Here is a 26,025-nt window from a genome sequence, read left to right as displayed (position 1 = left end):
CAGTTTGGTCAATGGAGGGGTCAGGGCAGAGCTGGGTGGTCCACATCCCACACAGCCAGCCAGCTGCAGGAGCAGGGCTCCCTTCTAACAGCCCCACACTGCAACCTGAAGCTCCAAGCTGCCCACTCCCTTGGCCTCCTGGGCCTCTCCTCTCACCCCCTTCACAGGAGAAATAGTCATTATGTGGTGCCTCTCTCCAGCTCCTGGAGGAACTGCTCTGCCCCCACCTCACTCAAGGGGGTGCAGCAGGGGCTTGTGGCCCAAGGAATACATTCATGTGGCAAGGCAGGGAGCTGGGGCTTTACGCTTCACACCCAGTCCCCCCAATGGCAGTGGTGGGGGAAGCCCCTCACCAGGACCAGAGTGGAAGTTCTGCTGCCCTGACAGCCAGATGAGGTTGGCACCGGCTGGCCCTCTGCCATCTACCCCGTCAGCCACCTGGGGAGGGGAGGTGGCCTGGCCCATTTGTGCAACTTTCCCCCAAAGCAGCAAAGCCAAGGGGCTCCTTTGGCCCCGACCCCGGACATCTCTGCCACAGTCATAGCAACAAGGGGGCCTTTCACAGCAGTCCGGCCGGTGGGGCTGAGAGGTCCTTGATGTGCAAACTGCTGGCACCCCAGCTTCCAGTTACCCCAATGGCCCAACTGGCAGGGCAGGGAGGGTAAGTGCAGCCTTGGGGGCCAGACAGGACAGATCGGTGGGGTCATATCCCCACTGCCCCAAAATAACAGTGTGTTTTTTCTTTCAGCCTCCTAACTTTTTTTTTCATTGTTTTTCTTTTTTCTTAAAAAACAAAACCAAAAACTCTGTGGACCTTCCGTTGTCACCCCCACAATCCCCAGAGGGGGAAGGGGTGCTTAGAGTCTAGTTTTTAACAATATTTTTTTTCTCTCCTAATGTTTTCTTCAATGTTGTTTAAAATTTTTTTAAAAGGAAAAAAAAAAAAAAAAAACCCTTCTCCCCAATCTATTAAAGTGCCTCGTGGTGGGTGAGTTAAGGTGCATCGTGTGGTTTGTAACAAGTGCTGGGGACCCTGCCCCTGCTTCCTCCTATGCTCCTTGTTGGGAGCCTGCAGGCTGGGGACCCAAGGGTCCAAGCTGCTGCTGTTGCCCCTGGCCTACAGCCCAGGGGGGCTGGTGGGACGGGCTGGTCAGTAGTCATCCACGCTCTCGATCTCACCAGAGGGTCCGTGCAGGGAGTACCCTGAAGCCGGAAGAAGCTGGGTTTCAGCTCTCACCTACAGGTGTCTGCTCCATGCTGATGAAAAAGCCTCCTTGCTGGCCCCACCCCCAAAACATACCCAAGATGCTGGGGTCCGAGTGCAGCATTAGTGCACGCCTCTTGGCCTTGCTGCCCTCTCCAGGGCCGAGTTTGGTGCTGTGGTTGGTCTGAAAGGCCGTCTGCAGAGAGCTGCTGCTCAACCAAGCCTCCTGACAGGAGCAGAGAGCGAGGGGGAGTTAGGAGGGTGCTGAGCGACCTTATCCTCACCTGCGGGGGACATGAAACTTCACCTGCTGCTGCTGCCGTTGTTGGCTGGCTTTCTGCTTAGCCCTCCGCTCCAGGAATTGTTTGGCAAATTCTTTGGCTTCCAGCGTGTCCCCCAGGCAGGAACGAATATAATCATGGACATCGTAGGGGGATTCTACCTCCTTGAGGATCGCTACAGCCATGGGCACTACAGGGCAGGACAGTGGCTGTCAGGGCCTACATGACATGGGTCTGGCACCCTGGCCCAGCCCAGACTCCCAGGGTCTGCCACCCATACCATCCAGGCTGCCCGTGGTGCTCAGTGTGTGCAGCATCTGCTCGCACCACTGGGTGAAGCCATCTTGGGGCCTGGGGATGCCCTGTAACAACTTCAGCAGCTTTTCTTCCTCCTCTGTCTTTTTGCGCACAGGCCGACCTGACAGGTGGCTGTACGAGTCACTAAGTGGAAGGAGAATGGATTAGAGGCAAGAGATCAGTTCAGGTGTTCCACATCCTTCTAGCCCGGCCCTAGCCCGGACCCTGCAGGCCCCAGCACCCACCTGAGAGAGGGGCTGCTCCGGCTGTTCTTCAGGCCCAGGCTGCGGGCCAGGCTCCCGCTGCTCTTGAGGGTGTCCTCCCAAAGCCCCAGGCCGACACTGCTGCCCCCACTCTTGTCGGGCCCGCCCCACAGTGGCCCAGACTCAGATACCCACTGGTTCTGGGGGGCTGCGCCCAGGCCCCCAAGCTGGTATAGATAGCAGGAAGTCAGGGTGGCCCAAACACGGATACACACTCAAGAAAGCTAAGTGGGGAGGCTTACTTAGGTGTCAAAGCGGGGACAAAGTTAGGACTACACAGGAGAGATCCTTCAGAGTCAGATATGGATCAGAGCTCCCCACCCCACTCCCGGGTCACCCTGAGAGCTTACTGGAAGGGGTTCCCGGGGGCCCAAAAGTTGCAAGGCAATCAGGGAAGGGCCCAGCTTGCTCACCACTCGGTGGTTGGGGGCCTGAGTCCGTGATGGCTCCCGAGGCGGAGTCTGCTTATGCAGCTGTCGCTCACCCTCCAACTGCAGCTCAAGCAGCGTCTTCATGGAGAGTCCTTGCTTGGCCAGGCCAGCCCACAGTGGGGGCGGGGAGCTGGGTGCCGGGGGCACTGGGACTGCGGCCACTGCCTGCTGCTGTTGTAGCAGCTTCAGCAGTAGTTCCTGTTGCCGCACCTGAACCAGAGAGATAGTGAGGGCCAGCAATCTGGCCCCAAGCTCAGGTCAAGCAGGCTGAGGGCTCAGCTAGGCACCCACCTGCTTGCGCCGAAACAACTCCTCTTCTTCCTGCCGCCGTTTCTGCTCCTCCTGCTGCTGCTGCTGCTGGCGTCGCTTCTCCTCCCGGCGCTTGCGCTCCTCCTCCTCCCGCTTCACCCTGAGCTCCACTTCTCTGCGCTCTTGGAACTGAGAGTCAACAAGATCAGTCATCAGATATAGGGCCACCCTGACCCCCCCCCCCCCCCGCATCAGTTTGGCCTGTGACACCCAGAACTCCAGCCCCAGAATGCACACTCACTTTATGTTGCAGCTGGAGTTGTTCTAGAATTGGACCCTGAGTCGAAGAGTTAATTGGTATGTCCCAAAGACTGGCCTCACCGCCTGCAGGAGACAAAGGCAGATGCAGGAGGGAGCTAAGGCCTCCTGGACTGAAACAATGTGATGGGGAGGCACAGCCCCTGAGGTCTCTACTACCCCAGAGTCTGCTGGGCTGGCCACACACCTGATTGTGATGAGGCTGAGGTATGTATGTCCCAGAGGGAGCCCGAATCTGGCACCGACAAGGACCGGTTCATCGTCGGGAGCAGGTTCTGGTCCCCACCTCTGAGGAGCAAAGCACTGATTCTCAGCACCCTAAACCCATCTCCAGGCTGCTCCGTCTCCCCACTTTACATACTCTGAGGGTTCATACATGTGATGCCACAGACAGAGCAGCGCACAGACCTGGGAGGTTTGAGAGCTTGGAGCTGCTGCAGGAAGGCGGTAAGCTGCTGCTGCTGCGGTGGTGTCAGGTCCCCCAGAGCTGCCTTTTCCCGGAGCCCACACTGCTGGAGGGGGCGGCTGTGGATAGGGAGACAGGCATGAGGGGGTCTGCCCACACAGCCAGTGCCCATCTCTATTTGTAGGCCCTTCTAGGCCCCTGTACCTATTCACCAGCTGAAGAAACTGCTGGTGCTGCAGCTGCTGGTACAAGGCCGCTGCTGCCAGCTCCTGTTGCTTCTTCAGCCGCTCCTGGTCCATGTTTCCCTGAGTAAAGGTAGAGTGTTCCCACAGTTCTGACCGTGTCACGCTCCACACAACCCACTTGACATCCATCAGACTCCTGCCTCCCCTCTCCGCGCTGCCCAAAGGTGGGTATGCTTACCAGCAGCGGGGGTGGAGAAGGCCCCGGGGCAAAGGGCACACGACCCCACATCTTGATCACCTCACCCAGTGGCTGGAAGCCCTCATCACAGCCACGCTTCACAAGTAGAGCCATGGAGAAATAGCCCGCCTGGAACCACTCTGCCATCTCCTGTGTTGTGAAGGGGCCTGGACCAAGAGAAGTGGGGCTTTGGTTAGAAAGGTGTGCTAAAGCAGCCCTGAAAGACAATGACAGTGTGCCCTCGCCCCCAGCAGCTCTCCTACATGCCCCCTTGTCCCCATGGGCACCTTGGATCTCTCCCTGTGGGTCCTTGTAGAACCACTTCCGGGCTGCACCATGGCTGAGGGGGAGGGCAGTGGCAGCTGCAGAGTGGCGCAGTCCCTGGGCCTGCATGGTGGCTGTGAATTGCTCCTCCTCCAGGGAGCTGTCCTGCAGGGATGCCACGAGCTTCTCTGCCTCCTGGGAGCCCAGGGAGAGAGGGAAGGCTCAACTGCCCAATCACAGCAGGACAGGGCCGGGGGTAAGGTCGGGCTGGGGTGAGCTGAATGCAGTGGGACAGAGGGACAGACAGGGAAGAGCTTGGTTCCCAGGCAGAGTGCTTAGGTACAATGGCTTTCTATCCCCCTGTAGGGGAGGATCCGTAGAGCCTGCTTAGACCTCCTGCCCCCACCCAACCTGCTGCAGGTGCTTCAAGCCTTCATCATCTTCCAGATCTCCAGGCGGGCCAGGGGGTGAGCCCACCCCAGGACTCAGCTGCATCGCCCTCAAATCATCTCCTGGGTGCAAAGATAAGAAGGTGGAATTGAGTGGAGGGATCCAGAGAAGACACAAGACAGTCCCGTATCTACCCTCATTCCAGAAAAACAGGCTCTACTCTAGCCCCCACACAAATACCCTGTGCACCTCCTTCCCACAAGAGGAGGAGCAGTTCCCCCACCAGCTCTTGGCTCCAGAGAAAAGGCAGCCCCATCCTCTGGCTACCTTCAGCAATTGGCAGGTCCTTCTCCGCAGCATCACCTCCTTCCCCATTAGTGCCCCAGAGTGGACCCAAGGTAGCCAATGGGGATGAAGAGCTGGATTTCTCCTCTGGAGGCGGCAGTGGGGTCAGTTCCTTCGCATCTGAGAGAGAAGGGTAATTGCCAGAATTCAAAACCAAAGAGCTAAAGGCTTTAAAAATGATTTAGCACAAACCCTCCATTTGTGGCCAGATCTTGGGCCTCTGGGTATTGATTTCACCAACTTGACTTTGGTCACCTCAACTAATACTCAGGGACTCGCCAGCACAAACCCCACTTTGCACACTTCCTCTTTTGCCCCGACAGCACTGACACAGGCACGTGTGTCCGCAGCACTGTCCAGGAGTGTATGCACAATACCACAAACTTACTGCTGTGTTTTACAGATTCTTCAAGGGATTTGCAAAGGTCATTTTGATTATGCTTGGTTTTTGACACACTACCTTTAAGACGCAGCCCTGTTGTTTCCGGGCTCCTCCCCACACCTGTCAGCATCTGCTTTTCTTGAGTTTCTAAGCAGCCTCCTCCTACAGGTAAGTGGACAGCCTGTACCCAGCCTGGTGAGGGAACCCTCTGCCCATCTGGCCCAGATCCAGGCTCTCAGGCCTTCTCCTTACCCCACCCTGCAGGCTTACCTGCCTCAGGTGCCTCCTCATCCAGCCCTTCAGAAGGCTCTTCCTCTTCTTCTTCCAGGCCCTGGAAGTCAAGCTCTTGCTCCTCAGGAATGGGCTCCTTGGGGCCCTTCTGCATGGGATTAGGGGATACAATGGGAGGTGAGGGGGCAGAGGATAAACAGGTAGAAACAGGAGGACCCCATCAGGGCAGTTCCCACCAACTTCTAATAAAATTCTTCCCCTGATCTCCTCATAGGTAGATACCTTGAGAGGCAAAAAGGCCCCGGAGGCATCAAAGGTGCCCATTTCTTCATCCTCATCATCCAGGCACCACTCTGGGAGCCCATCCTTGTCGTCATCAAAGCCATCAGACCCTCGGCACCTCCGGAGGTGAGAGCTGCCCCCTCCACCCCGTCCCTCCTCTTCACACCCTCCTCGATCCCCTCGCAAATCAAATTCAAACTTGCGACGTCGGTCCCCATGTTCCCGCCAGCCAGCAGAGCGGGGGCCACCATCTGGGCAGGAAAAGTCAGAGAAGGAGAATCTGTATCCCAGTCAAGCCAGAGACTCCTCTTCTGCTGCCCCCCAAGCCCCTGGGGCCCCCGGCAGTTCCAGGACTGCTCCCCCATACACTCCACTTGAGAACACTTTCAGTTCCCTCCTCCTGGTCATGAAAGCCCCGATGGGATATTCTCGCAGCCCCCACCCCACCCCCTACAATACTCATCTGGCCCCAGTCTCACCAGGGCTAGCTGAACGCCAGCGGTCACCATCTCGCCGGGGTCCTGCCCCAAGTCTCCAGCTACCCTCTTCTTCTTCCTCTTGCTCCTCCCGGAGGGAACGCCAGTTCTCACTGTCTGAGCGGGCATGTTCCTTCCTCGGACCAGCCCCTCCCTCCTCAAACCCGGATCGCGCTTAGGGGTGGGGAAAACACAGGTGGAAGACGACACAGTCAGTGGAGCAGCCGCCACAGCCTCTGGAAGACTCTCTCTAATCCTCACTGAGAAAGAGGAGCCCAGTGCCCGGTACTCCCACCCTCCCCCCACACCTTACCCAGGAAATGTTCCTCTCACTGAGACCACCCATTTCAGTCTCCCCCCACCTCTCAATGACCTTCAGGGCCTGGCTCCTCCCTCACCACTATCCATACCTCCGTCCCTCCTGGCCGACTTCTCAAACCGCCTCTCGCCTCTGCAGGACAGAAAGATATTGGTCAAAGGACAGCTTCCCCTCCCTGACCTTTGATATCTCTGCTCACCTGTCCATTCTGCCCTGAGAGAGGAGGAGGGAAGGAAGGGATGGGGGACTAGGAAAAAGGCCTAGGAGGGGGCCGGGAGGATCAGAAGGAAAGGGCAGAGCCACAGGGACAAGAGGGCAGAGGGCGCAATCTCTGACCAGGGATTATTTGGCTGGTCTCTTATCACCCTCTAGTAACGGAGACCCAAGCCTTTTTTCATGGGACCCTGGATCTTAACCCTGGGGGTTCTCTCTGCTCTGCCTCTATGCCATCTCCTTCCAGCCTGCACCTGTCATCCCAACTCTGGCTACGCTGGATCTCCCGGGGGTTTCGACCAAAGGCCCCGTCTCCTTCTTCAATGCTTCTTTGGTAAAAGCAACTGTCACCACGGCCACGGCCTGGAAGAGAAATGAGACGTACATGGGAAACTTGCCAGATTACCGCTGCACATCTTCAAGACCACAGCCCCATGCCCCGCCAACCCTGCTGCCCCCAGAACATGTTATCACCCCCACCTACCTCGGCTCCGAGTACTGCCCCTGCCACGCGAGGTGCCACCAGGGGGGGGAGCAGCCCCTTTCCCCATCAGCCTCAGCACAGCCACACTGTTCACTGACAGGGAGAAGTTTCTCTGAGGAGGGAGTCAGGGGTGGGAGTGAGGACCCAGGCACCTGACTGCCCCACCCTGTACAGAACTGCACACTGCACCATCTGTCTTCCCAAACCAGCCCCCCTCCAAGAGGAAGCCCCAGTGCCCTAGCCCACAACTAACCCAGCCCAGTCCCACCTGCTCCTCCTCAGTCAGAGGCTCCAGCGCCAAGGGCTGCAGCGGCTCCTCCTGTAGCACCGCAGCAAACTCCTTGTCCTGCAGCTCATCGGGGACCTGTCAATCAGGGCAAAAGGGCGGAGATACCACATGCTCCTGGGACCTCTCCACTGACTAAGGCCAAAGAGGCAACTGGGCCACATAACCCACCCACACCCACTCCTCACCTTGTTGTCCTTGATGTAGAGGGCCAGCATCTCCTCTCGCCCGTATCGATAGTCAGCCAGCTTATATTTGGGCATGGCAGGGGATGGGGGTGGGGAGGCCACACTGCCACCACTAGAAAGGGCCCTCAGCCTAGAAAAGGGACACAGAAGGAAAAAGACAGGAGTCTGAGCAGCCCTATTTTTCCTGGCTTCCCCACACCACCCAAAGCACATCTGACTCACCATTCAGGCCCAAAGTTGAGGGTCTCTGCTGCCATTGTGGAGCTGAGTGTGTCCTAGAGGTCAGAGGAGATGAGCAGGGGTTGGGGGGACTCAAGAGTTCACTCTCCAAAACACCTGTGGAGGCACAGGGTACACTGGGCTTAGAGATAGCACACCCAGACAACCCCGAGAGGATAAGAAATAGGTCCCGGACATGGTAATGAGTTCTAAAAGGACTCATCACCTAAACCAGCCACATGCCACTCACACCATGAGTTGACCAGAGTCCCAACAGGAGAAGACTTGGGAAAAAGAGGGCAGCTAGAGTACCTTCTTTTTCTGCAGGGGTACCCTCCCTTGACCCAGACCCACCTGGCAGCCTTACTCCGGGCAGCAGTAGAGCAGGGACCAGCCTCTCTTCAGGCAGGAGCCTGTGCTGGAGTGAACCAGAGCCCCCAAACTACTGGATGCTGGTCTGACTGCAGTGGTGCCCAAGAAGGAACTTTCACATCTGGGAAAATTCCTTAATGAGAGGTAAGGGGAAAAGGTGGGTTGAATTAATGGGTCAGACGGGTCTCCCTGCTTTGGGCCTCCTCTGTCCTGCATAATAGTGACCATAGCCCCTGTTCCTCCTCATCTCTGTCCCCCTACATGTTCAGCCTCACAAGCAAAGCCTGACTGAGGTGCTGGAGGTGGGCAGAGTACATGCCAGGCACTTCTCTAGGTCTCAGCACTCTCGCCACATGGCACAGTGTTCAGTAAGGGGGTGCTTAAGGCTTTCGTGGACATTCAGGACAAAGAGAAAACAAAAACAAACAAACAACAACAAAAAATCCCACTAGAACCAGAAATGTTCCAGAGAGAAAAAAGGTTGGTTATGGAGAAAAGGATTAGAGATTAATCTGGGAGAAAAATTATACACTTCCCATCTGAAAAATTTCAGAGCTGACTGCTTGGCAGCTAAAATCAGTTTCGAGAGAAAGCCAGCTCAAGGGGGTGGGGATGCTAATCCAGGGACAAAGTTGGGGCACACATTGAAGACTCCATGTAGGCAAGTCCAGCTGGCCCACCCATGAGCTGATTTACCAAATAGGAACCAACACCCAAACCCCTTTCCTGGGATCAGAAAGAGCCCAAGCACAAATAAAGAGAACTAAAAAGGGAACAAGGTTATGATCAGACAAGCTGGGAAGAAGCCTCTCACCATAAAGTACAAGTAAGGTCAGAGTTACTGAGGCTGACGGAAGTGGCAACGCTGGCAGTGGCCTGTCCCTCTAAGGACCAGTAGAGCAGGCTCTCAGGAGGCAGCTCATCCCTGGAGGTTCCAGGCAAGCAGGGTCTCAGGGGGCTGCGCAAGGGTTCCCTCACTGGTTGGGGGAAAGGCTGGACTGGAGCACCTCCACAGTGCCCATCAACTCCAAGACTCTCCACAACTCTGGGAAGGAAGAAAGAAGGGTTTCCACTGGAAGGGCCAAGGGGCATAGCAGAAGACAGCGCAAAACAACCTACTCCCAGAATCCCAGCATCCTAGGGTTAAACGGAACTTCTGAGACCAGTTAGAATAGGGCTGACCTCCCTCAGAATGGGCATCTCTTCTACAACTGCTCTGGCTGGGTACTCCTGGTGATGAAACATGATACAGCACACACATGGCCCTCAGAAGCCTGTTGAAAAGCTCTTCCCTTCATGGAATTCAAGTAAGCCTCTCCAGACAGCAGTGTAAGGTTATTTCTTTCAGTGCTACAACCCTTATGTAATTCGGCCAATGGACAGAACTTGAAGACTTTATGCTGAGTGAAACAAACCAGTCACAAAAGAACAGATGTTGTATGACTCCTCTTATGTGAGATTCCCAGGAGTCAAATTCGAACACATGAGAGTAGAGTGGTGGGTGCCAGGGCTACGGGGCAAGGGAGCTGTTGAATGGGTACTGAGTGTCAGCTGAAATGGGGCACCTGAAAAAGCTCTGGAGATGATGGTGGTGACAGCTGCACAACAATGTGAGTGTATTTAATGTTGCACACCTGTACACTTAAAAACAGTTCAAACAGTGTATGTTTTATCACCATTTTAAAGAAAAGATTTAGGAAAAATAAAAGGCATTTGGGGATAGCTGTCACATACCTAAGTCTTCCCCATTCCAAGAAAAACACCTCAAATTCCTTCAAACCAACCTCAGGAGAAGCTGTTCTGAGCCTCTACCAGTTCATTCCAGAACAGCCCATCTTCTAGAGGAACAAAGGAGTCCTGTGGCATGGAAGGCTGCTGAAGGGAGAGGGAACAGAAAAGGGACAACTCACCCTCCTACCCTGCCAGGGAGTGGCAAAAGCGGCCCTCCTTGGTGCTTTCCACGGCTGGCCTTTGCCTTTCTGTCCTGGTTGCAAGGAGCAAAGTAAGGAAAAGTGGCTCCCAATATGAGAAGCAGGAAAACTGCAGAGGCAAAAACAAGGAGGATTCAGGGGTGGGGTAGGGAGCACAGGAGCACCTGGAGAAAAAGGCCAAGTCTCCAGGTGGGCCCGGCAGGAGGGGGACCTGGTCCCAGAGATTGCGGCTCACAGGCCCATCCCAGCCAAGCAGCACACATGCCTCCCACGATTTCCACCCCTCTAAGCAGGTATGTGTCTTTCCACATGTTCCCTTGAAGCTAGCGGTTCTCAACTGGGGGCAGAGGGCACTCTTCTCCAGAAGACATTTGACAAAATCTGGAGACATATTTGGTTGGGATGAGTGGAAGGTGCTACAAGCATCTAGTGGGTAGAGGCCAGGGATGCTGCTAAACATCCTACAATGCACAGGACAGCACTCCACAACAGAGAATTATCTGGCCCAAAATGTCGACATTGCCATGATTGAAAACCCCCCTCTACACCACACGCAGAGGTAAACACCTATTTCCTCTATGGAGAAGAATAAAAGACAAGAGAAACCAAATTTACTGCAGTTCATTCTCCCCTCTGAAGAGCAAGGAAATAATTCCCTAAATATACTGTCCAATGAGAGAAATCTGAAACCCTGCCAGGAGGGAAATCCTTGGGAAAAGACTAGAGTTAAAAAAAAAATTGTCACCTTGGCTGGTGTGGCTGAGTGGACTGAATGCCGGCCTACGAATCAAAGTGTCACTGGTTTGATTCCCAGTCAGGGCACATGCCTGGGTTGCAGGCCAGGTCCCCAGTTGCGGGCATGTGAGAGGCAAACCCACACTGATGTTTCTCTCCCTCTCTTCCCCTCTCTATAAAAGTAAATAAATAAAATCTTTTTAAAAAATTGTCCTAAGTTTCTCTACACAAATTCAAAGCCAATTGTTTGGATTCTTTTCCAGTGAAGGAAAGGGTGGGAGAGTCAAGGCACAGCAGTGGGGACATAGCCTTTCCTGGCTACTTGATTTAAGGATATCCTCACAGGCTGAGCCCCTACCCCTTGCCCTAAGCATCTGCCTACCTCATCTACCAGCTCCTCTTAATCAGGCCTCAGTGTATCCTCACTCCACTGGCAACTGAATTATTGCTATTAAAAGGCTGCCCCCTGCCGGAGTCAAGGGGAGAGGACGCACACTGGTCCTGGGTGCTCACAACAGGCTTGAAGGACTAGGAGGGGAGCCTGTTCTGTAGGGTTCAGAACTCGAGGGAGAAGGTAAAGATCCAGAGAATAGGTGGTCCCACTACACACCAACTTAACACTATTTCCTCATTCCATCACCCCTAAAATTAGCCCACTCCAGAGCAATATGCCTTGGCACAGAAAAGTATCACTATTAAACAGAAGCAGAATACTAAATTCCCCAACATTTGAGCAACTGCCCAGCCCCAAGCCTGTTGGAGGTGACTCCGCCCTTTCTCAGGATGGAAAGATTCTCCCTGCACGGTAAATGAGAACTCAGAGGCTTAAAAAGCGGTGCAAGCCGAATCCTCTCCTTTGAGCAGCTACCCCAGCTCTCTACTCTGAGCCATCCCCATAAATGCTGCTCCTTAGCCTGTCTACTAGCTAACAGTTTTCAAAGCACTTCCAGACTTTAACTCATTTGATCCCTTCTGCCCACTTGCCCAGTCTTGGGCTCCAGCCAAGGAAAACAAGGAAGAGAGGTTGCAGCTGCCCCAGCAGAGTACGGAGAAGTCCCTAGACACACTATCCAGACTGGAGAAGGGGCATGCAAGCAGCAGGAACCACTCCAAACTCTCAAACATACTTTGTGAGTTTTAAGCCATTTTAAAGTTGTTAGATTTTTAAAATCCTTCTCACCTTCTCTCTCTATGGTGGGCTATTTCTCCTACTGTAAACTCCAACCACAGACATCAAAGCAAAGGCAAAAGGGGGTCCTTTAATCCATCACATCACACACACTACTAACACATCCACTGGCTGAAAAAGCCAGGTCACGGGTCTAAGAACACAACTCACTTAACTGTAATCACCATATGGTACCTGGTCTACAGGCCGTGGCAGCAGCACAAAGTCCAGCTCTGCCCCAACCTTTCCCAAAGGCATGCTAGACCTACAATGTAGAAAATAAAACTGGAGCTGGAGGAAGGGTAGGTGGCCTGGGACTGCACAGGAAACAGAACAGATTTAGGAACCAGAAAGCAAACTCCCCCACACACTGTGAGAGGCAAAGGGGACCTGCCGGCTGGTACCCATGGTGCTTATATTGCAGAGGCAAGTTGGGGGCTGTTGGTGGGGAGCTAAGTTGCATTTGGCATGTGAGCTCCAAGCAGCAGAGGGTGTGTAAAGGCTGATGACCTCTGGAAAAGCAGCACTGAGAAGCAGGAGTGGAATAAGTCTTGGGTGGCTGGAAGAAAAGAACCAGCCAACAAGTATTGATTCAGCATCTCCCAAGGCCGGGGTTGTGATGCACCAGACCTGGAAGCTTACTGGGAATTTGGGTAAGAGGTGTGATATGAGGATCTCCTTAAAGTTAACTTAGGGGCGGGGGGCGTGTGAGAGAGGCCGTAGCAGAGGTGCTGCATCAGGGGAGATGGACCGGGAAGGACCCAGCCTGGCAAAAGAAAGACTAACGTGTTTAACACTGCCAGGCAACCAGGAGGGAGACCCCGAAAACCAAGCACTAGTGTTGTTAGCTCAAAGTAAATTCAGGTGAAGACCCAGTAGAGGTGCTCTGGTTATAGGGAAAGGCTTCCACGTTTGCCAAAGTCATGCAATGCTTAGACTTTAAGACACGCAGGGCCCAGCTAATTCCAACAGGAACCCAGAGGCACGTTGAGGAATCTCCTGGGAGCGCTGGCATTCGGATCCGGGGTCCCCGAGCGGACCTGGCGGAGGATGCTGGCAGGGGGAGACCTGGGAACCCTGGCCGGGCTTCAGAGGGATCGGAGCACGACCGTTAGGAGCGCGGGGGTGGGAAGGAGGCGGGCCGGCCGGGAGGACGGCGTGCCCTTCAGGGAGGGGCGCCAGGTGCGTGGGGCGAGGGCGGCCGCCCCTCGGGAGGGACAGCGGCACTGGAGGCCGCGCCGGGGGAGGAGCCGACCCCAGGGCCCGGAGGCGGCAACCTGGCGGCAGCGGCCTCGGAGGAAGCCAGAGAAGGTCCGTGCCGGTTGCCCTCGCTCTGGCTCTTGCAGGCTCGGCGCGGCCGCCTCGGCGTCGGGGGCGGGCCTGCCCCGGGCCCGGCTGCGGGCCGGGGGCGGCGGGGCCACCGAGCGCTTACCAAGGCTGGCAGGCGGCGCGAGACTCCGGTCACAGGGCGTGGGCGGCGGCTGGCGGGCGGCGGGCGGGCGGCGCGCGGCGGGCCGGGGGCGGCGGGGGCGGCAGGGGAAGGGGCGCTGGCGCTCCCGCGGCGGCCGCTCCTCTCTGTTTGTGTTTGTAGCAAGATGGCTGCCCGCCTCGCACCACGTGACGCGGACGCAGGGCCGCCCCTTCGCCGCCGCCGCCGCCGCCGCCGCCGCGTCCCTCCGCTGCTCTCGCCGGCTCCGGCCGGCCCCGTCCGGCCCCGACCCACACGACCTCTCCCGCTCCCCTTGAGCCCTACCGGTGCGGCCTGGACGCCCGCCGTCCCCAACGCCCCCACCCCCAACACGTGACCCGGGAGCCCGGCTCGTCTTGGGACGCAGGGCAAGCTACGGTCAGGACTTGGGGGGTGCCGCCGGGGTACTCCTCGGCTGCCCCCCCAGCACGAGGTGCGACCGTCGAGACCGAGGTCGGTGCTAGGGGCATCGCTGGCTTCCGATCAATCAGCTTCCTCCAGGAAGTCCTTCTGTGTTGAAAGACCACAAACAATGTGGAGGTGCGTGTATCAGATGTCCTAGAATATATGCAATGAGTGAGGAACCTAATGATCTAGAAACAGTGGGAGACTGGTGAGACCTGGGCTTTATCTGGCTCTGCCACTAAGATTTGACTCTCTCTGTAGTAATTAGGAGTTAATGTTCTCTGCCTCTTTCCGGCCCCCACTCCACTCCCTTCCTGGAGTGCTGAAAGAATTAAAATAAGTGAATGTGAAAGGCTTTGAAAAGAGGTGAACTACTATGCAAATGTAAGACGTAGATTCACACCTTTTTTTAAAAAAAGGGTTTTAGGAATGATTTACTAATCCCTGAACCTTTTAGGGTGAATAAATCTCGTGTCTTCCCCCCACACACACACTTTTTTTTTTTTTTGGAAGTCATTCCAGAATGTATGCTCTACTACTCAGCTTTCCAAAACAGCTGTTACCAAGTACAAAATAATCCTTCTCAAGACAAGGAAAAGTAAGTTCAGACATGTTGTGCCACAACAGAGCGGGGACCTTAGGAGCAACCAGGAAGGCCTTCTGTTCCCCCACCTAGGACCCTCCAGATTTCTTAAGCAGTTGTAGTTTCACTGTCTTCCTTTTTTCAGTTTCTTTGACTTTCTTGCAGACAGGATTCCTGCCTCTCTTGTCAATCAAGCTGCTTGCTCACTGGCTGGAAAATGTAATTATTTAAAAGCAAAGGCTCCTGTGCTGGTTCCATCCATTACCAACTGTGGCCTTGGGCAAATTAATTAATGTTTTCCTTTGGATTGTATGGTAGAGCACTTAACAGAGTGCTTGGCTCAGGGCAGGCACTGCACGAGTGTTAGCTAATAGGGGCTTTGGGTTACACAGGGTCCACAATATTTAGATTAACACTGAATAAAAATGGATCAACAGAATCCAATCTTGGGTCAGAATTCTCCTAGAATATGCTTATGATAGCTGTTTTTCTCTTACTCAAAAGCGTTTTGTTGTTGCTTTTTGTTTTGTTTTTAACTTTGTTAGATTGTGCTCTGGGTGGTTGGAAGTTACCAGCAGCCTAATCTCTGAATGAGATCTCAGCATGTTTTAATTACTAATTAGCAAATGTGAGATTGTAAATTATAGTGAAGAAATGGTACAGGGGCAAAGGATGGGAGGGGACCTCTGTGGACTGGGGACAGTTGGGTACAGTGGTGGCTTGTGCTGAGCTTGAGGGAAGAGCAAAATTTAGGTAGATTTAGGAAAAGTGGGCATCCCCTTGAGAATGACGACAATGCTGACTGATGGGAGAAGAGGACCTGGTTTGCTAGTGGGAAGAGAAGGGAAGTGAAATTTCAGTTAAGGGCCTTGAATGCTACCATGAAAATGTTTTTGATCCAAAAGTAGCACCCAGTGGATTCAGTGAGTCAAGGAGAGCAAGGCTGGATTCCAGGGAGGAACACTGGAATGATGGACCACAGTTCCCTGTGTACCAGCTTGTAACCCTAGGCAAGTCCTGTCCCCTAGCTGCCAAATGGGATCCTTGCTGCTGCTGCTAACGATGGAAGTGAATCTTATAAACGCCCTCTTTGAGAACAGAAACTATATCAGACAAACTCCCATTTTAAAGAAAAAAATGACAAATCACTTGGACCTAAAATATTTTTGTTTATTCAGGTGCTGTGCTGTAAAATGCCTTGGTGTGTGTTGTTTTAAATTTGCAAGCTTTTGAACTAAAAGAAGAAATTTAGTTAGATGATTAATCTAGATGAAAGGGTAGTCTCAAGTAAGACCAAACAGCCAAGCTCTGCCTTTTTTCTTAATGGCAGATTCTTCTGTGGTGTTTGCCTTCAGTGAAATGTAAAATGATAAGGACCACCTTAGTGTCAGATCAGTTTATTACAGAGCTTGGCTTCACCCACCTAAATTGTAAACCTTTAGATTTATCTGGATGTCAAGGTTTGGAAAACATACTTTAAGCATCACGAAAAGACATACAACTTGAGTAAGAATAGCTCACAAACTGTTCTTATTTTTAATTAGCAGACTAAATGGGCCTTAAAATTAATTTATTGCATTCAGAATTAGTTTCTCCCATGTGCTGAGTTCTTTGGTTGACCAAATGTAACTGCTTGTCAAGTCACTAGTGGCCCACATTGCTGAACCCACTGGTTTGTCTCGTGCCCTTTGCTAGTTCTTCCTCTTCTCCCCTATCTCTCAGGACTTAGTCCTTCTAGACCTCTCCATTGTAACAGGAGGGACTACACAGGATATGAGTCCCACTGCTTGACGTTCCGTCTCAGCGTACCCATTGCTTCCCTCAAGGTCATACTGGCCATCCCCCCTTGGGGGTCCACCAAATCCTGTACATTATCCCCACTGGCCATCCTATCTTGCACATCTTTTTTGCCTTCCACACTAAACTATGAGCCACTTAGCACAGTATTCTATAATGTAACTGATATTTCAAACATCTAATAGAGCCCCTTGATCCTACCTTCATTGCTGAGTAGTATTCCATGGTATGGATGTTCCAAAGTTTATTCACCTGTTGAAAGACACCTGGGTTGTTTCCAGTCTGGGCCATTACAAGCAAAACTGCTATGGATACGTTGTGTACAGGTTTTAAATGCTCAAGAGCATTGCTGCTGGGTTATATGGTGGGTGTATGTTTAGTTTTACAAGAAACTGCCAGAATGTTTTCCAGAGTGGCTACCATTTGATATTCCCGCAAGAGATGTATGTATAAGAGATCCAGTTTTTCAGCATTCTTCTTTTTTCTTAATTATTTTATTGTCCAATTACAGTTGTCTGCATTTATCCCCCCACCACCACTTCCCCCCATCCCAGCCATCCCCACCTCCCAAGTTTTTCAGCATTCTTGTCAGTACTTGGTATTGTCAAGATTTTTTATTTTGGATATTCTAATTGATGTGTAAAAGTCATCATGGTTTTAATTTGCATTTTTAAATGGCTAATAATGTAGAGCATCTTATGTGCTTATTTGGCATCCTGATAGCCTCTTTTGCTTAAGTGTCTACTCAAGACTTTTGTCTGTTTTCCAATTGAGTTGTTTTCTAACTCTTGGGTTTTATTTTAGATGCAAGTTCTTTGTCAGATAGATGATTTCCAAACATTTTCTCCCAGTCTGTGGCTTCTTTTTTCATCTGATTAATGTGATCTTTCCCAGAGTAAAAGCTTTTAATTTTGATGAAGTATAATTTATCAATTTTTTTTTTCAGTGGATTTACTTCTGGAGTTGTCTAAGAACTCTTCTCACGACCCTATGTCATCAAGATGTTTTCCTGCCCTGGCTGGTGTGGCTCACTGGATTGAGTGCCAGCCTGTGAACCAAAGGGTGGCTGGTTCGATTCCTAGTCAAGGCACATGCCTGGGTTGTGGGCCAGGTCTCCAGTAGGGGGCATTCAAGAGGCAACCACACATCGATGTTTCTCGCCCTCTCTTTCCCTTCCTCCTCTCTAAAAATAAAAATAAAATCTTAAAAAAAAATGTTTTCTTCTGAAAGGTTTTTAGTTTACATTTTATATTTAGAGCTACCATCCATTTTGTGTTAATTTTTTCATAGGGCTCAGGTTCAGTTCTTTGCCTATATGTCCAATTGTCTTAACACTACTTGCTGAAAAGATTTATTCTTTCCCCCTTACTGCTTTTGCACTATTGTCAAAAATCAGCTGGCTGTACTTATGTGACTATTTTTCTGGGTTCTCTTGTTCTGTTTTATTGATTTTTGTGTCTATTCCTTGGCATATACCAGAGTGTCTTGATACTGTGTTTATATAGTAAGTCTTAAAATCAGGAAGTGTGATTCCAACTTTTTCTTTTTCAAAATTGCTTTAACTTTTCTTGTCATCCCATGAAAATTTTACATTAGATTTGTTTATATCTGTAAAAGTTCTCCCTGGAATTCTCTTAGGAATTGTATTAAAGCCAGAGATCAGTTTGGAGAGAATTGATATCTTTGTTATGTTGAATTTTCCAATACACAGACATGGTATAACTGTATTTACTTAGATATTTGATTTTTTTTTTTAATCAGCATTTGTAGTTTTCGGGATACAAATTTTGTAAATATTTTGTTAGACTTATACGTAAATATTTCTCCCACCTCCCCCCATTTCTGGGATGATTGTAAATGGTATTAATTGTGTTTTAAATTTTAGTTTCCAATTGTTTATTGCCAATGTGTAAAAATACAGTTGATTTTTTAAAATATTTATTTATTTTTAGAGAGGGGAAAAGAGGGAGAAAGAGAGGGAAACGTCGATATGCAAGAGATACATTGATTGGTTGCCTCTCACATGCCCCAAAACTCGGGACCTGGCCTACAACCCAGGCATGTGTCTAGACTGGGAATTGAACTGGGGACCCTTTGGTTTGGGTTCGCAGGCCAGCTCTCAATCGACTGAACCACACCAGCCAGGGCACAATTGATTTTTTGTATGTTAATCTTGTATGGTGCAAACTTGCTAAACTCATTATTAATTATAAGGGTGTTTTTGTAGTTTCCTTGGGATTTTTTATGTATATAGTCATGTCATATGCACATAGGGGCAGTTTTATTTGTTCCTTTCCAATCTGTATCCTTTTCTTGCCTTATTGTATTGGCTGGACTTCCAACAGTAAGAGTGGTAAGAGAAGACATTCTTGCCTTGTCCCTGATTTTAAAAGAAAGATGGCCAGTCTTTTACTATTAAGTATAATGGTAGCTGCAGGTTTTGTATAGATGCTCTTTATCAGGTTGAAGAAATTCTTTCTATTCTTTGTATGCTTAGAGATTTTATGATAAATAGATGCCAAATTATGTTAAATAGTTTTATTGCATCAATTGATATGATCATGTGAATTTTTTTCCCTTAGACTGTTAATGTGGTAGATAGTATTGATTGGCTTCCTTATATTGAAACATCTTTGAAATCAGTTCTATTTGGTCATGGTTTATAGTTCTTTTTATATAAAGTAGTCCCTGCTTAACTGCCGGGGATACATTCCAAGATCCCAGTGGTTACCTGAAACCACAGATAGTACCAAACTCTCTATATATTATGTTTTTCTTAGATATACATGTTTTCCCTTAAAGGAAGAAGTTTATGGCTTCTCTTCGGCATATCTGAATTGCCAGCCTCACTACTATCTTTTTAAATATTTTATTTATTTATTTTTAGAGGGTGGGGGGAGGGAGAAAGAGAGGGAGAGAAACACTGATATGTGAGAAAAACATAAATCGGTTACCTCTCATACAGTCCCAGTTGGGGACCTGGCCCGCAACCCAGGCATGTTACCCTCATTGGGAATCGAACCTACTAACTTTCGGTTTGCAGGCCGGTGCCCAATCCCCTGAGCCATACCAGCCAGGGCTGCCAGCCTCACTACTCTTGCTTTTTGGAGTCATTAAGTAAAATAAGGGTTACTGCCCTGGCTGGGTAGCTCAGTTGGTTAGAGCATCGTCCCAATATGCCAAGGTTGCGGGTTTAATCCCTAATCGGCACATACAAAAATCAACCTATGATGAATATATAAGTGGAACAACAAATTGATGTTCCTCTTTCTCTCCCTTTCTCTCTCTAAAACCAATAATTTTTTTAAAAACCTTGCAAATAAAATAAGGGTTACTTGAACACAAGCACTACCATTCGCCAACAGTTGATCTGATAACCAAAATGGATCCTAAGTGATTAATGGGTGGGTGGTAGATACAGTGTGGATGCTGGACAAGGGGATGAGTCACATCCCTGGAGAGCAGGAAGGCGAGATGTAACCATACTATTCAGAATGGCGCACAACTTAAAACTTAAGAATTATTTTTGGAATATTCCACATAATATTTTCAGACTGCAGTTGACTGAGGATAACTGAAACTATGGAACGTGAAACTGTAAAGGGGGACTACTGTTGGATTCAATTTGCTAACGTTTTGTGAGGAATTTTGGGTCTTTGTTCATGAGAAATACTGGTCTATAGTTTTCTTCTTTTGTATTTGTCTGGTTTTGACCTCATAAAACTAGTAGGGAAATATTCCTTCCTAATCTGTTTTCTGGAAGAGATTGTATAGAATTTGTGTTAATTCTTTTGGTAGAATTCACCAATGAAACCACCTGGGCCTAGATATTTCTTTTTCTAAAGGTTGTTTTTTAAAGCCATTACTTACTTTAATAAATAAAACTGTTCAGGTTATCTATTTCACCTTGAGTAAGTTTAGTCGGTTGTGGTTGTCTAGGAATTGGTCCATTTCATTTAAGTTGTCAAATTTATGTATGTAGGGTTGTTTTTATTATTCTCTTAGTATCTTTTACCTCCTAGATTAGGCGATACCGGGTGTGTTTAGGGTGGTATGGCACAGACTCTCTCAGTATCTTTTAGTGTGTGAGGTATCTTTAGTGCTATACCTGCTTTCATTTCTGGTTTTTTTCTAAGATTTTTAAAAATTTATGTATTTTAGAGAGGGAACGGAGGGCAAGAGGGAGAGAAACATCAATGTGTGGTTGTCTCCTGAGCGCCCCCCACTGGGGACCTGGCCCACAACCCCGGGGATGTGCCCTAACTGGAAATCGAACTGGTGACCCTTTGGTTCACAGGCCAGCACTCAATCCACCAAGCCATGCCAGCCAGGCCTACTTCCATTTATAACATCATAATTTGAGTTTTCTTTCTCTCTCTCTTTTTTTTTTTTTTAAGATTTATTTATTTATTTTTAGACAGGGGAATTGAGGGAGAAGGAAAGGGAGAGAAACATCAGTGTGTGGTTGCCTCTCACACGCCACTTACTGGGGACCTGGCCTGCAACCCAGGCATGTGCCCTGACTGGGAATCGAACCAGTGACCCTTTGGTTCACAGGCTGGTACTCAATCCACTGAGCCACACCAGCCAGGGCTCTTTCTCTTTTTTTTTTTGCCAGTCTTGCTAGATCAATTTTATTTATGTTTTCAAAGAACTAGCTTTTGGTTTGAGTTTTATTGTCTTTCTATGTTCGATTTCATTGAATTTTGCTGTATATACTTCCTTCCATCTTCTCGCTTTGGCTTTATTTGGCTCTTGTTTTTCTAGTTCCTTGAGAGTAGAAGCTTAGATTATGCTCCCCTTCTTTTAAAAGTACTGTTTGTTTATTCCACAATACTTCTTGGTTCCTGGAAGAACTGTTCATCCATTAAAACCCAGCTCAGCCCCGGCCATGTAGCTCAGTTGTTTTAGAGCATCTTCCCAATATGTCAAAGTTGTGGGCTCCATCTCCAGTTAGGGACCAAAAAATCCTGGAATTTACTTATTAAAAATTTTGTATTTATTTTTAAATGTTTAAACTTCATTCACCTTCCGAGTACTCTCCATTTGATGCAATGCACCTATTGAGATGTTTTTTTCCACTATTCAACAGTTTTTGAACTCGATTTTGGTGCCTTTTAGTGCTTCGCCATTTTTTGTTTCAGTTCTTCCACATTAGCAAAACGTTTTCCTTTGAAGACTTTTTTCATCCGAGGAAACAAAAAAAGTCTCTCAGGGTGAGATCAGGTGAGTAGGGAGAGTGGAATACAGGGGTCATGATGTTTTTTGGTTAAAAACTGCTGAACACTCAGTGCTGTATGGGCAGGTGAGCTCATAAATCACCCATCATGAAATGGGCAAATGTGTTGAAAGAGTCTTCAAAAATAAATCACTAAAGCTGAATGCAGCTTCTCACAACAATGCCAGCTAGTACACTGATACAGATGGGTTCCTGGAACACTCACTAGTGGGGGAAGCCTGCACTGCCAGGACCCTGCCCTCCAAAAGATAATTCCAGGGGTCTTTTGCCCCTCCCATACAAGAATCAGCTAATGAATGCATAAATAAATGAAACAACAAATCCATGTTTTTCTCTCTCTTCCTCTCACTCTCTAAAATAAAAAATGAAAGTAGAAATAGCCCTGGCAAGTGTGGCTCAGTGGTTTTGAGTGCTGGTCTGTGAACAGAAAGGTCACTGGTTTGATTCCCAGTCAGGGCACATACCTGGGTCGTGGGCCAGGTCTCTAGGGTGTGCAAGGGGCAACTGATTGATACATCTGTGGTGCGTTAATGTTACCCTCTCTCTCTCTCCCTCCCTTCCCCTCTCTCTAAAAGTAAATAAAATCTTAAAAAAAATAAAAGCAAAGACTCATCTCAGATGTCACTTCTGAGGCAGAATAGGGTGGTAGCCAGCCTTTCCTCCTGACCTGCTACCTTCCCCCCTCGCCCCACCCCAACCTCTAACTCACGGGTGGCAAAAACAAGGCCTGTGGGCCGAATCTGACCCTCCACCTTGTTTTATCTGGCCTGGCACCTTGTTTGTACCCGGCCTTAGTGCCAAGCTCCTTGCCCCTAGTTAAGGAGTAGTTACATTTATACATTCCTGAAATTACATTTGGCCCTTTGAAGGCAACGGCAAGGCTGATATGGCCCCCAGTGAAAATGAGTTTGACACCCCTGCGGCCTAACTTGTGGTTAATGAAAGAATCTGGAGCTAAAAGGAGAACTATAGGATTTAAATCAAGCTGAGAGTTCTCAGGAACTTGACCTCTTTCAAACCTCTAGTAAAATGAGGCTAGACTCCACCTTAGGCAACTAAAGAGGGGTTTGGGGGCCATAAAAAATGCCAAGTCAGGTGTGTAGGCTTCCAGTTTACAAGGTTATATTGGGCTTCACAGTTCCATGTCAAGACAGATATCCCCATTTGAGGGATCGGAAATAAAGAAGAGTAGTGCGAGGTCCCCAGTGTAGGTCTAACAAATTTCCGAAGGGAACTCTCCAGAGGCTGCGCCAATCTGGGAGAGGACCTCTACCCCAGGCAGAGTCACCCTTCTCCCCACTGGCCTTAGGGAGCCAGGAACCACCACTACCCCATCTGCGCTTTTTGCCTTGTCCTTCCCGCTAGGGGGCGCATGTCCCTGCTCCCAGCGGCAGAGCTGGTGGGTGGTAGTTGAGGGATGGGCTCAGCGTACCCCCTGGAAGCTGTGAAACCTGGGCCTCATAGTTCGGGTCCCCACAGGCTGGCCTTTGAAGAGGTAAGGGAGAGGGATGGGTCCCCATGAACTGCAGGGGAGTCCACGTACCCTGTCCTCCATCGAAGGCGACACCTGGCCACTCTTTGAGCCGGAGGTCAGTTCTGTCCACTCCACCACGCCTCCTCTGACCAGAGAAACTTACGGATTCAGGAGTCCAGATTTGTCTTCACCCTCCTCCTCGATCACAATCCCCTGAGCTTTCCCTGCTGTCTTTGCAAGACCCTCACCCACATTTGCCCCGCCCCTAGAATATCAACCCCACCCCTGCCCCACACGCCACAGCCATTGTGATCGTGTCCCGCCTCCAAGGTGTACACGTGGTAGGGCCCGTCACCTGCCCTCCCCCCCAACCTCGCGTTACTTAAACACCTCTCGTGGTTCCTCCAGCTTCCAGGAAAGGGGCGGGGAGAAAGGAGACCTGGGAGGCGATTGGTGGGTCTCACACTGGGGTGGGTGCGCGTGCGCACTCTCGCCTCTTTTAGAAACTGTAGCCGGGTGTTTAGCCTTTTTGTTAAGCTCCCCTTTTCTTCCCATTTTGGGGTCTGGCGGTCTTGGGCTGCGCATTCTCTTCGGGCCAGTCGGCGCAACGCGTGAGTGGCCTGGTAGGGGAGAGAGCTGCGTGCACTTGGAGGCTACTGTGGACCGCAGAGAGTAGGCATGGAAGAAGAGCCAGGGAAGGGGGTGGTGGAAGGGCCTGAGGTTGGGGATGAGGTGATGAAAGAATGGGAACTAAAAAGTGGTGGAGGAGACATGAGCTTGAGGTGATGGGCAGGCACTGAGACTAGAAGGGCAGTGAGGCGTTGAGCACGCCCCCTCCTGGCTACACCTTTTGGGTAGGAAATGGAGTAAAAAAAGAAGCGGAGTCGCTTGTCTTCCCTCGCTGATACTGTCTTTTTCCTGTGCCAGGGCACGCAGCATGGCAGAAAACCGAGAGCACCGCGGGGCCATCGAGGCTGAGCTGGATCCAGTGGAGTACACCCTTCGGAAGCGGTTGCCCCACCGTCTGCCCCGGAGGCCCAATGACATTTATGTTAACATGAAGACTGACTTTAAGGCCCAACTGGCTCGCTGCCAGAAGCTGCTGGACGGAGGGTCTCGGGGTCAGAATGCATGCACTGAAATCTACATTCATGGCTTGGGCCTGGCCATCAACCGTGCGATCAACATTGCCCTACAGCTTCAGGCGGGCAGCTTCGGGTCTTTGCAGGTGGCTGCCAATACCTCCACTGTGGAGCTTGTTGATGAGCTGGAACCAGAGACTGACACACAAGAGCCGCTGACCCGCATCAGAAACAACTCGGCCATCCACATCCGAGTCTTCAGGGTCACACCCAAGTAATAAAATGAGTCTGGCTCGCCTCATCCACCCACCCTCAGCTAGGCTCAGGTATGACTCTCCTTGTACTGAGCACTGTCGTGGACCTCCTACCAGAGCCATATAAGGAAAAGCCAGTCGTTTCATAGCCCAAAAGACTCTGAATTGAGAAGGGGAGAGTGTCTCTTGTTGGGCCCAAGCAATGGGCCTTCCTGAATCTTTGTGGTCTGTAACCAGCTATTGTCCTAGGCAATAAAAAGTATGGAACTTAGTGCTCACCCACCCCACTGCCACTGCCTGTGTAAAATCAGTGCATACCTGAAAGGGAGAGTAGGAAACTTGACGGTGTTTAGGTGCGGGAGGGGAACCTGAGTGCCTTCACAGAGGGTATAGATTGTAACATGGACATGGTAACATAAACTTTAGTACAGTGCAGAAGCCCGACAACCCAATGTTTGCCTTAAAATTTCTCATTCTCTCAGAGGCAGGCCGAATGGGCAAGGTGTACCCTCTCGCCTGCCGAATGCAGCTGGGATAGAGGTTCTTAGGCATAGGAAAGGTGAGGGTTTAAGAATGTATCAGGCTCTGATAGAAACTGACATAAGGCTTCATTTGCTTCCTGGTCCTGTGGGCCCAAGCAGCTATGGTCCAGAGCCCTTGAAACCCTTCTGCTCTAGTGGGAAAGGAAAGCCTCCCTCCTGAATTACGGGGCACACAGATAATAAATACTTTGTGTTTGGGTATTTTTAGAAAGATCTGATCTCACGTTTATCAAACTAGAGTCATCTAAAGCAATGTTTATCAAAGTGGGTGGTGAGTCATAAAATCATAGACTTAAAAAGCAAGTAAAAAAAGTACAACTTAAGTAACAGTTTTGTTGCCACTCTTTCAGTTATCATTGTGTTTATATATACACATGTGTACTAGGTGTGTAAATTGTGTTTTACTTTGGTTGAGATCACAAATTTGAAAGTCTCTGATTTAAAGGGTAGTAACAGAAGTTTGCTCTAGTTTCTTGAAGGTAGTTTGGTTTGGGTTTTGAAAAATTGGGCTTCTCATATATTGAAATCCTTCCGGCTTGAGTGTTCCTATTGATGAGGGACTTTGATGCTGGATGAGTGTCTGCCAGTAATTCAGGAAAGCAGACTCCTAACAAAAGGATTAGTGCTTCGTTCAAACAAGTAAACATGTGCTGAGTACCCACTGTGAGCCAAGGCCTGGATTGGGCCCTGGGGATACACAGGTGAGTATAACATGGCCTCTGCCTTCAAGGAGTTCATCACTTAATTGGGAAGGTGGAAACATTTTTTGTGAATGAGGAAGATGTGTTAGAAGAGTAGTCATGATATGGAAATGCGGAGAAGGAAATGCTAACATTCTTGTGGAGTCCAAGATGGTTTCACCTTTGACCTGGGTTTTGGAGAATGAATCGGAGTTTGCCAGACAAAATAGAAGGGAGAGGGCACAACCCCTGGTAGAGGGGTTGGCATGCACAGAGGGCATTCATGAATAGGACATGTTCTGGGGCTGGAGGGTCACTCAGTGGCTAGAAAGCAGGAGGAGGGG

General features: G+C 50.1%; 2 protein-coding genes across 10 annotated transcripts; one reads left to right on the top strand and one right to left on the bottom strand.

The window, feature by feature from the left end:
* Positions 1-935: 935 nt before the first annotated feature.
* On the bottom strand, positions 936-13,675 carry GIGYF1 (GRB10 interacting GYF protein 1; the record flags this gene model as incomplete). 5 transcript variants are annotated; one of them, XM_053930515.1, is given in 29 exon segments in its annotated part: positions 936-1,203; positions 1,301-1,430; positions 1,512-1,675; positions 1,766-1,926; positions 2,028-2,212; positions 2,459-2,686; positions 2,768-2,914; positions 3,027-3,109; positions 3,231-3,331; positions 3,452-3,568; positions 3,654-3,754; positions 3,873-4,039; positions 4,160-4,331; positions 4,548-4,648; positions 4,854-4,991; positions 5,332-5,415; positions 5,524-5,632; positions 5,767-6,017; positions 6,246-6,416; positions 6,653-6,693; positions 7,029-7,137; positions 7,259-7,370; positions 7,527-7,622; positions 7,733-7,862; positions 7,955-8,068; positions 8,306-8,456; positions 9,138-9,368; positions 10,234-10,363; positions 13,590-13,675. In XM_053930515.1, coding segments are annotated over 25 exon segments (3,186 nt in total). In that variant the 5' UTR covers positions 7,990-8,068; positions 8,306-8,456; positions 9,138-9,368; positions 10,234-10,363; positions 13,590-13,675.
* Positions 13,399-24,607, top strand: POP7 (POP7 homolog, ribonuclease P/MRP subunit). Of its 5 annotated transcripts, none has more exons than XM_053930547.2 (2): positions 13,399-13,468; positions 24,051-24,607. In XM_053930547.2, the coding sequence occupies exon 2, from the start codon at positions 24,061-24,063 to the stop codon at positions 24,481-24,483; it is 423 nt and encodes a 140-aa protein (XP_053786522.1). In that variant the 5' UTR covers positions 13,399-13,468; positions 24,051-24,060; the 3' UTR covers positions 24,484-24,607. The 5 variants fall into 5 exon arrangements, with proteins under 5 accessions (XP_053786522.1, XP_024427457.1, XP_024427458.1 ...); XM_024571689.3 differs by lacking the exon at positions 13,399-13,468 and adding an exon at positions 14,032-14,165; XM_024571690.3 differs by lacking the exon at positions 13,399-13,468 and adding an exon at positions 23,608-23,734.
* Positions 24,608-26,025: the final 1,418 nt, after the last annotated feature.

The sequence above is a fragment of the Desmodus rotundus genome, chromosome 1, assembly GCF_022682495.2.
Source record: "Desmodus rotundus isolate HL8 chromosome 1, HLdesRot8A.1, whole genome shotgun sequence".
Lineage (NCBI taxonomy): Eukaryota > Metazoa > Chordata > Mammalia > Chiroptera > Phyllostomidae > Desmodus > Desmodus rotundus.
Note: the sequence above shows the minus strand (reverse complement) of the source record. Positions and strands in the feature narration are given on the sequence as shown.